We start from the raw sequence: 11,773 nt of genomic DNA on the forward strand, positions 1-11,773 counted from the left end.
AAAATGCAGTCCATCATCTTGGGGGGGGGGGGGGGGGGGAGAATCCAGCAAAAAAGTACAAAAAATACATTAGATCATCTATACAATACTGTTTTAACCACCAGAATTCAAAATGAGTGTTCAAATTAAAAAAGGAGGGGGACATTGATTATAGGTTGAGTCAGAAATAGCCTACTGTGTTTAATTAGTCATCTTAACACACATATCAATCACTTTCAGTCATTTGCTTTTTCTAAATCTATTCAAGCTTTGACGGGCAACAATACACTAGAGGGAGAAAGATCCCTTAGCTGGGCTGGGGATACACCTGCTTTCATACAACTGGGACAAAAAAAAAAGCAGTTCATTAGATAGTAATTGTGCATTTTTTTAGGCTTTTAAAAACAATATTAATTTATGGCACTTTATTCTAAATAGAGAAAATGCACACTCTCTGTATATTGTATAGGTATTCATTTATGTTAATAGGGGATACATTTTCACCTAAATCAGAGGAGCGAGGGGTTTTTATGACGCAAGCTGGTTCGTTAGCTCGGGAATATGAAAAACTGCTGAGGCGAGTAGCGGCGTACTCAAGTGGCTCGGGTCTGGGTTGTTGTCGCACCGGCAGAGAAAGAAATGTCCATTAAACTGGAACATAAAAATAATAATGGATTGTGGATTCATATGGAGATAAAGAGAAACACAAATAACTTGTATATACTGGTAATAGGTGCAAACTTGGCAAATCCACAAGAGAGACAAATGTAAAAAAAAGAAATAATAATTAAAAAAAAAGAAATGATCTGCAAGGTGAGCTCCTTCAAGAAAAGTCCACTATGAAAAAAATAAAAAATAATTATCCTAAATAATTCTCTTCATGCAGTCTGTTCTCTGTCCGTATACGTTTGTCCGTCTCTCTCTCTCTCACTCCACATTGTTTCCGTCCGCGCGCCGCCTCTCCTCCTGTCCTCTCCGTAGCTCCCTGTGTCCTCTCCGCCTATGGCTTCTTGCACTTGCCTTTCTTTTCGCGTTGCTGGAACTTCCGGAGCCTCCGGGCCCACGTGTCCCTCCACTGGATGACCAGGCTGCCCTTGTCGGCCACCACGCCGCTCTGGCCGGGGGAGTCCTCGTCGTTGCCCAGGAGCAGGTACTTCTTCCCGGGCTTGATCTTCGGACACCTGCAGGCCACGTCCTTGGCGCGCACCCACAGGAACTGGTCCCCGCGCCGAATGCGGCTCTCGCCTTGCTTGTAGACGGAGATGATGTTGACGGTGAACTTCCACCACTCGCTGGCCTTGTCCGCCTTCAGGATGTGCACCTGGACAGCTGTGGGAGGAGTGAAGGGGATAAAGAGAGAGAGAGTGAGATGGGATTGTAGAATAATTGTATCTCCCCCTCCATCCCACTTGTGATCCCCCCTCCCCCACAGACAGCCTATTGTCCTCCAATAATAATAATAATAATAATAAACTTTATTTGTATAGCACCTTTCATACAGAAACTGCAGCTCAAAGTGCTTCACAACAGAAAAAAGACAGGCATAAAATGAGCACATAAAGTGCAGACATATAAAATCACAGTTTTTCACAGTAGGATCTAACAACAGGCCACCTAGTTTATGGTTTGATTCAGTTTTAAATAGACAATAATAAAAGGAGCAAGATAGAATAGACAGAGTAAAATAGTGCAATAGTGCAGTGCAATAAAATTGTAGAATAGAATAGATAAAAATATATATATATATTTTACAGTGCAATAAAATAGTTCTGGATTACTATTCAACAGTTCAAAGTCATACAATGGTAAAACTGTTCTGAATTACTGTTTCAACAGTTCAAAGCCGTCCCAAACCTTTGTTCGGTATCCATAGTTCAAAACATGACAGTCTTCTCTTCTGCCCGACACCACAATGCACATTTTAAAGGGGCTATGCACTGCTATTCCTAGCACTATTTGGGCAACTTTACACAATTCCTGTTAGTCTATTGAAGACATTTGTAAGTTTTTTTTCAAAAAAATTCATTGTTTTATATTTCTAATCAAGTACTCGAAACCATCATTTTTCAGCCTCAAGAAATCAGGCTGTTATGGCCTGGCTCCGCCCATAAGCACTTTGAGTGACAGTCAGACCACAGTCTGCACTGGTAGAGGGAGGGAGGGAGGGGGGGGAAGAGAGAGAGAGTTCAGTTCAGTTCAGAGTTTTTATTTGCCACATGGAATAATACAATCATAGTTTCTTCATTAAAAAATCATAAATAGTCATTCCATGGACAAAAGGAGCAGGAAGAAGAATAAATCTTATAGTTATATAGTTACCTGCCCCTTATTCCTAAACTAACATGTATTTTCTTAATGGTCGGCGTATAACCTTATTTACACAAATAATCATTTATACCATGAGAGAGAGAGAGAGAGAGAGAGAGAGAGAGAGAGAGAGAGAGAGAGAGAGAGAGAGAGAGAGAGAGAGAGAGAGAAGCCCCTCCCTCTCTCTTCCTTTTTTTCTTTCTATCACTCTCCCGTTCGGAGGTGTGTGTCGCGCGGACCTCCGTGCGGCAGGTCCCCCCCCCCCCCCCCCCCCCCCCAAGTGCCCCCTCTCTCTCCCTCCCTCCTTCTCTCTTCCTTTCTCTCCCACTCGGCTCTCGCTGATGAGACGAGGCAACTTTTTTCTTTTCTTTCTTTCAATCTCCCGTGTGGCGCGCGGCCGGCAGGTACCCCCCCCCAAGTGCCCCCTCTCTCTCCTCCCTCCTTCTCTCTTCATTTCTCTCCTTTCTCTCCCACTCGGCTCTCGCTGATGAGACGAGGCAACTTTTTTCTTTTCTTTCTTTCAATCTCCTGTGTGGCGCGCGGCCGGCAGGTACCCCCCCCCCCCCCCCCCCCCCAAGTGCCCCCTCTCTCTCCCTCCCTCCCTCTCTCTTCCTTTCTCTCGGCTCCCTCTCGGCTCTCTCTTCCTCTCGGCCCCGCAGCCCCACTCGCTGTCTAGTCTAGGTAGAATGGGGGCGGGCATTAGCTCCAACCACAGAGCCAATCGCATCACTGTGCACTATCCACAGCGCCCAGTGACATGACTCGGGACTTCAAATCAAAATGACCCGATTTACTAGAGGCACAGAGGGGCTGGGCTGAAACGGGGCAATTCGCCAATATGGTATTTAGACCCTAAAACACATTGATACGAACTCCTATTACTATAATACAATGCTAGAGACTGAAAAATGACATTTATAATGCATGGGACCTTTAAGGCAAGCCATATCAGACAGTATTAAAGCTGACAGTCTCCCCTGCTCATGACGGTCTCCTGTTGCCTGACACCACAAATGCACATTTTAAGGCAAGCCGTATCAGACAGTAGTCTCCTGCTCATGACAGTCTCTTCTGCTCGATACACACACAGTTCAATACCCGACAGTTTTGAACCTGTAATAAACAATAGACAGAAAACTGTAGCCCAGTGCAATAAAAACCTGACCGTTTTGAACCTGTAATAAAAAGCAATAGACAGAGTAAAATAATACAGTGCAATAATAGAATAGTAGAATAGAATAGATAGTAAAATTATGCAATAGAGTGGACAGAGTAAAATAGTGCTACAGTACAGCGGAGTGTATTAGAAGGCTATGGTGAAGAGGTAAGTTTTTAGCTTATTTTTGAAAATATTAAGAGATATAGCTTCCCCATAGGTAGTGTGTTCCATAACTTTGGTGCATAGTTTGCAAAGGCTGCATCCCCAATTTTCCTTAGACTGTGGCTTGGAACCTTCAATAGACCAGTAGTAGATTATCGCTAGGCTGCGGTTAGACACAGGGGTATTTTCGTTTTGTTTTCAAGGTCAGTTTCGCTTTCCAGAACGCAACGTAATGGCAGGCATGTTAGACATTGGTTTTGCCTCCTGAGCACAGTGATGTAGTACAATGCCAAAGCAGTAGGTGGCAGTAGGTGGCGAACATGAAGGCAATTTTCAACCAATCAGAAGTTGAAATGTGCCAATACACTTCCTGCAAAAAAATCAACAAGCCACCATCTTTAAATGCCTCGCCTGAGCCATTCAGCCAATGTAGCATTTATTTTTCAGCAAAGAAAGTGCAATAAAAGTGCAATAAACAAAACGGATACATTCACTGTGTGTTCTGCCTCATTTGTTGATGAAACAAAACTAACAGCAACACAATTGACCACCAAGAGCGGATAGTTTAGTCTCACAAAAATATCGCCGATTTTGTTAGCTTACATGCTAAGGCGATAGGGATATGCCATTATAACAGTATAGCATTGTGGCTAGAAGCTAACGTTAGCTCACGTTAGCCAGCCAGCACCAAACTGATGATATCAGGAGCTATCAGTAGCTAGATAACATTAGACAACGCCTCATGTATTAAACAAAGGTGAATAGATGACTGGGCCATTTTGTTTAATGCTTGTTAAGATTGAAAGAGGAGCTCTGAGCTAACAGGGTCTGGTAGCTAACGTTAGCTCACGTTAGCCAGCTGCTCATGCAATCGTTAATGCTAGCAGAATGAATGGATGTAAACTTTATTTAACAGATTGCAGAATGGGTACAATACAATATGGCTCAATACAAACAATTGTTAAGGGAATGGGACTGGGCTCCTTATAACAATAACTTGACAACACATGGTAGCTGCAGCTATTTGGGACGCGTGAATATTAAAGGCAACCAACTTGTGTTCAGCTTTTCTCTGATTGGCCACGACCCCACGCCGCTAGCCCGCCCCCTTTTGCCGCGAGTGCGGCAGGAACCTTCAAGTTCCCTGGTGCAAAATAAATCTGGTAGTTCGTTTATGACGTTAATTAATAATAAACACTGTTAGGACTCTTAATAATAAACACTGTTAGGACTATCTGACTCTTAATAATAAACACTGTTAGGACTATCTGACTCTTAATAATAAACACTGTTACAGTGTTAGGACTATCTCGATTCACGCGTCACTACTGTAACTAGAAACTCTGGGTGTCACTGTACATCAGTGTGGAACTGTAAGCTGTAACGTTATGCGTTATTTCGCGTTTTTAACGTCATAAACCAACGCACTACCAGATTCCCTCGTCACTGTACATCAGTGGAGGCTGCTTGCTGAAGCGCCAGCGGGGCGATGCGGTGGTTTGTCCCCGCCTTCCGTGCGCCGCCGCCGGCTTGACTCGGTCCAGCTCCAGCAGCAGCGGCCGTGCTCCGTTGTACTAGAAGCCCTTCAATGACAGAGCTCTCATATTTTGCGAATGCATAAACTATATCTTAAATTATGGCTTATCAATGACTTCGCGACAGCCATATTAGACACATAGCCATAATTTAAGATATAGTTTATGCATTCGCAAATATGAGAGCTCTGTCATTGAAGTGGGTGGTGGCAGTGTAACAGCATTCACCCTGATGTAAAGTAGCAATTTTTATTGTTTTGTCATGACAAACCAATTACATAAGCTGGCTCTCATATTTGCGAATACAACAGCGTTCACCCTGATGTAAACAAAACAAGTCATTGGGAAGCGGCGCAACTCTCTGCCGCGCGGCAGCGCGGTCACGCAACTCTCTGCCGCGCGGTCACGTGGCCGTGTGGCCAATCAGAGAAACGCTGAACGAAAGGCTGAACACAAGTTGGTTGCCTTTAATATTCACGCATTTGGGACAGCTCTGTCGACAGCTCTGTCGTCACCGGACGTTGGTGAGGGCACGCAGATGTCGGTATCCAAAACAAAAACACTGGCTAACATTATGAGAGCTAACGTTGCTACCTACTGTACAAGTGCATTGGTTAAGTGCACTTCCTACTTCTTACTTCCGGTTGCTGCTGAACAAGTACAAGTGCATTGGTTTAGTGCACTTCTCACTTCCTACTTCCTACTTCCGGTTGCTACTGAACGTACGTGTTTGTGCGGACCTGTTCTCCTAAACTTTCTTGACTGTTTTCCTTTTTACGTTATTTTTTCTTTTTTTAAAAACATTTTTTAACCATTGATCTTAACTGATCACTGTGACTTTATTGCTTTTATCGTTATATATGCCTATGTTTGTGTACAGCACTTTGAGCTACATGACATGTATGAAAGGTGCTTTATAAATACTTACTTAATTACTTACTTTACCCTCACCAACACCCCTATGTCTACTCGCCCCCCTCCCGCCCTCCTCCCCCCAACTCACCCCCCTCTGGGCCATTCTACCCAGAATTCCCCTCTCTCTCCCCTATAAAGAGCCACGTCTGATGGACTCCGGAGCTCACCTGGGGACACTAGGCCGGTGTCACCGTTGGGTCATTCAGCTATATACTGTGTTTATCAAGTCTATCTTTGACTATCTGACTCATTGATCGGAGTTCAATTCCCTCACAGGATCCATCCACAGAGAGAGAGATAGACATTAACTGACACTGTCGGATGAAGAACCAAACGGGTCTGTTTAAAAATATATATATAAATTATCAAATAAATGGGCCAGCCCCATCAGCTAAGTTAAAGGTCCTGTGTCTTATAAATGGCCTTTTCCAGTGTTTAGCATTGTTTCCTAGCAATGGGGGATTATATCAATGTGGTCTGTGTCTCTAATTATCATTTTGACTCATCAGTCTAGTCTTGAGTTCACGAGATCTTCCCTCACTCAACTAAGCCGTTCTGATTTGACTGTTTTGCTGACGTGAATAAGGCACTGGTTGTAGTCACCGCCCACAATCAACAATTCGCTCAACAACAGAGCGAGTGGAATTACTTCCTCAAACAGAGGGTGCTGACAGACAGCAGAGAACAAGCGAGCGAGAGAGAGAGATAGAGAGGGAGAGAGAGAGAGAGGGAGAGAGATAGAGAGGGAGAGAGAGAGAGAGGGACCGCACGCAGGAGTGTGTGTAAATGTGTGTGTGCGTGGGTATGGTTCTTCTCCCCCGCAGTCGGAAGCACTCGCATATCACTGTCAAAATATCTTTGCGCACGCTCCCACGCACACGCCCATATTCCGATCCGTGCAATAATATTCACAGGGGTATATATTGTCATTTGAAACAAGTTACCAATGCATTGTCCCGCTGGATTATGCCCCCCCCCCCCCCCCCCCCCCGTGGCGAAATTAATTAGTATCCCCCTCAATCTTTCTATCTCTCTCTCTGTCTGCCAGTCGCAGACGGTGGGTGACTGTCACTCAAAGCGCTTATGGGCGGAGCCCATCCAATAACAGCTTGAAATCTTGAAGTGGAAAAATGCTGCTTTAGAGTAATTGATTAGAAATAGAAAACAATGAATTTTTTATCTTTTTTTTACTTTACAGATGTGTTCCATAGACTCACAGGAATTGTGTAAAGTTGCCCAAATAGTGAACGGAATAGCAATGCATGTCCCCTTTAATGGAAAGTGAAATGTGAATGTGATACATCACCCAACGGTACTCTTTAATAATGTAATCAACACTACATACCACCCTAACTTACCATCTTTAGGGTCAATTGAATGAAAACATTTTGTTCATCAGTCAGCATTATTCCTCATGGCTTTGTTTCTTCTCATCACATCAAACTCATTTCTCACAACGTGATTTCCTGTTTAAAAGCTTGCAAATTTGTCCCGGTGCTGAATGTATCTGTTCTGGTGCTGAATGTATCTGTCCTGGTGCTGCTGAATGTATCTGTCCCGGTGCTGAATGTATCTGTCCTGGTGCTGAATGTATCTGTCCTGCTGTTGAATGTATCTGTCCTGGTGCTGAATGTATCTGTCCTGGTGCTGAATGTATCTGTCCTGGTGCTGAATGTATCTGTCCCGGTGCTGAATGTATCTGTCCTGGTGCTGCATGTATCTGTCCTGGTGCTGAATAAAAAAGACATCCCTTCCTATCCTCTTGGCACAGAATATCTCTCTAGTTTTTAATCGTGTGTTCCATTCCTGCTGACCTAACCTTTAACCCTCTCAGCTCCACAGACACCAAAAAAGCTCTCCATCCCAGCAACCGTTGCCATGGCAGTCCAGGCCAAGACACTCCTTTCTGGGTTTCGCCCGGAAATTCCTCAAGTCTCTGGCTCAGATACGCAGCAGGCCAGACCATAATGTGCAGTAAATCAATGAAGTGGGTCAAACGTACCGTCATGTTCTTATTAACTGATTCATAATATTCAATTTGTCCCATACCTCTGTATGTATCGTCTGTGTCTTTTCTGGATTGTTCTTTTTGGTTTATTTACTTATTTTATTAATTTACTTATTTTATTTAGATTTTTCATTTTATTTTGTTTCATTTTTTTTTTTTCTCTTTTCCCCGTTACCCTACGAGAGGCCAGGCCATCATTGTAAACAATCATTTGTTCTTAATTGACCTGTCTGGTTCAATAAAGGTTAAAGAAAAAAGAAAAAGAAAAGCAATAGGGAGGTGTAGTCTGACATCACTTTAGTTTCCAGCGCGGTCCACCCAGTTTAGGGATTTATAATTGGGAAAATGTATTATCGGCTATTGTAATAATTCTGCCTCATGAACATTGGCAAGCTTTCCATTTTTGCAAAAAATGCGTTCCCGTCTATCACTAACATTATTGTTTAAGCATTTTTGGTTGAAATAAAATTATACGTAATTATTTTACGATTAATTGCGAATTGTTTCATGTTGAGCTATAGATTCTGGATGAATACACACAGAAAGGTACACCATGCCAATGTTCATACTTTATTTGTTTTAAACGAGACGATTTAGAAATGTGTCCATTGGAAATACATTGCAATTTCAAGCGAGGTGGACCGGCCGGAAACAACAGTGACGTAACCACTACACCTCCCTATGATGTGTACAGTAAACTCTCCATTATCCAGAAAGGAGTTTGAATATTGTGTAGGTGTTGCATCGGCGTACGCCTCCTTACACACTGATGCAGTTAGAAGTATATCTCAGAGTGGCTGGAACTTAAACAGGAAGACACTTTTTCTCCGAGGCACACTGGCTCTTTTTCCTGGCAATCTTTTAAGGAAACCCAATACAATAAACAGTTTTTGGACTATATTACTATATTATGTGTTAACAATACAAACCAGGTATTAGTGTCTCATATGAGGTAGTAGTGCAGATATGAGGTTTCCCCCCACTTTTTTTGGTTTTGTTCTTTGGCCATCGCTGTGTTTCGTCTACTGCATGTTGTTTTTTTTATTTATTATTTTTGCTTTTAATAATACCTCAGCTCACAAATTCATTGGTGTACTTTGGAGCTGAACATGTGAGTTGGCAACAGTAGTTGAGTGTTGATATACTGTGTGTCCGTAGAAAACCCATGAAAACTGACCGCAAGTTATGTTAGGAAATCACAAATAGCCCCCTCCATTTTATAATGCTCATAACTGTATGAATAGTAAACAACAAGGGAGGGTCATGCTGTGCAGGGCCGGGCAGAGACCTTTAGAGGGGCAGGGGCTCACATTTTGTATCAAAATGTTAGAACACCAACAACAGCGTAACGTAACCAGCCAAACTATAGCATTACATTTACATTTAGTCATTTAGCTGACGCTTTTATCCAAAGCGACTTACAAGTTCTGTACGACAAGTCATCAGGAAGGTTGCATTAGCAACCAATATTCAGAGAATGTAACACGGAATCTTACAACAAACTGCATCATACTATATGATTATGCCTTAGAATAGTTTGGGATTTATCTAAATGTATTATAGATCTCTATTGGCTAATGGGCCCGTCATTCCAAGAGGGAGGGCGACGCGTCACGCAACATATCAGAAAACCATGCACCTCAGACAGACAGGCATTCAAATTTTAATTTTTATTTATAATAGTATTAAAGTTATTCTTGATGCGGACCATTGCTCTTAAATTTTTTTTATTATAATAATTGCCAAAATAAGGGCACTTTGGTCATCAAGGGGCACATGGGCAAGTGCTTGGGCACCCAAAGCCCCCCCCCCCCCCTCTGCATGTGCCTGATGTAAATGGGCTGCCATGTACAGCGAGGCTCTCTTATCTGCCCCAATAGAGATGCTACTTTGAGACTTTAACCCGGACACTTGTACAGTAAAAGTATTACATTGCACCCTCAGAGGCCGTGGCTGGTCTTTGGTCTCTTGACTTATGGGATACAGCGTACAACACATCCACCTCTGTTTCCATTACCGCTGACGGAACAGAGTGATTTGTAATGTGATTAGGAGGCACGGTAGGGCTGTTAGGAGACCGGTATTGGAAAGACATTCAGTGATATCACATGATGAATAGACTGCTATGGTCCACATATGACGGAGGGAGAGGAGAGAGAGCGCGAGAGAGAGAGAGAGAGAGAGAGAGAGAGAGAGAGAGAAAGAGAGAGAGAGAGAGAGAGAGAGAGAGAGAGAGAGAAAAAGAAAGAGAAAGAGAGACTATATATATATATATATATATATATATATATATATATATATATATATATATATATAAAGAGAGAGAGAGAGAACAGGAGAGAGTGAGGGAGAAAAAGAGAAAGGACAAAAGAAAAATGCCTCTGTCATGAATCTAAATCCTGCAGCACCAATATGAATTACATTACCATATCTTTATTGAGTCCCATTATCACACTCCTGAGTGATTCAGACACTTATGGGACATCTTTGAAGTGAACCAGGGTCTTGTGGTCGCTAGCTTCACCTCCTACACACTTCTAATGGAGCAGAAACAACGGCTGTGTAAATGATAGTCAGTATGCAGGGCGGGGGGGGGGGAAGCCTTTGCAGTGTACCATGCATGGTGGATTACAGCCATGGGACTCAGAGCATTACTGAAGATGGTTGACCAGGGTTCCTAATACAAAGGTTTTCCTAACGCTATAAATCTTTGCTGCGAAATGTTGCGCATTTCCTGTCTTCACGTACGAAAGATACATGTGTGACTCCCCCCCTACCCCCCCCCCCCCCCCCCCTAACCCCACGGCAGTAGAGTTTCTAGTGCTGTGAACACCTTGAGAAGCCTGGTTGAGGCTGATTCTACTGTGAACACCTTGAGAAGCCTGGTTGAGGCTGATTCTACTGTGAGTGCTTTGAGAAACGCGTTTAGGCTGGTTCTACTAACGTGGGGTTTTAACAGCTACCAGAACGTTTTTATTTGATTATTATATTGTCCAAATATAATAACATTTCTAAAACCCAACTCTGGTCTAAACATGCCCTAATCTGTTGCTAACGTTTACTTATTGTCCATTAAAAGTCCATATCCCCCTCCCATTAACCATTGATTTCCAAGTTGTACAACACCAAGGTAAATGAGTACCAAGGAGTATAACTAGTTACTAATGGTTTCTGTTGGTTGGGTCAGGTGTTTGACCTGATGCTGAACCATCACCACCACTGCCCTCCACCTCCACCCTCATACCTCCACCACCACTGCCCTCCACCCTCATACCTCCACCACCACCACCACCACTGCCCTCCACCCTATACCTCCACCACCACCACCCTCATACCTCCACCACCACCACCACTGCCCTCCACCCTCATACCTCCACCACCCTCATACCTCCACCACCACCACCACTGCCCTCCACCCTATAACTCCACCACCACCACCACTGCCCTCCACCCTATAACTCCACCACCACCACCACTACCCTCATACCTCCACCACCACCACCACTGCCCTCCACCCTATAACTCCACCACCACCACCACTGCCCTCCACCCTATAACTCCACCACCACCACCCTCATACCTCCACCACCACCACTGCCCTCCACCCTCATACCTCCACCACCACCCTCATACCTCCACCACCACCACCACCACCCTCATACCTCCACCACCACCACCACCACCCTCATACCTCCACCACCACCACCT

At 43.7% G+C, this 11,773-nt stretch overlaps 1 protein-coding gene across 1 annotated transcript in view; it reads right to left on the reverse strand.

Moving 5' to 3' along the window:
* Positions 1-734: 734 nt before the first annotated feature.
* The window catches only part of LOC311231759 (netrin-1-like), a gene marked incomplete at its 5' end in the record, with an annotated part of 123,266 nt that continues 112,227 nt past the window's right edge, over positions 735-11,773 (reverse strand). The window contains one exon of the mRNA XM_084318382.1: positions 735-1,308. Within this exon, the coding sequence (XP_084174508.1) occupies positions 980-1,308 (329 nt within the window). The 3' untranslated portion in view covers positions 735-979. The remainder of the gene's footprint in view (positions 1,309-11,773) is intronic.

Source organism: Notolepis coatsorum (genome assembly GCF_963971535.1).
Source record: "Notolepis coatsorum genome assembly, chromosome: 7".
NCBI lineage: Eukaryota > Metazoa > Chordata > Actinopteri > Aulopiformes > Paralepididae > Notolepis > Notolepis coatsorum.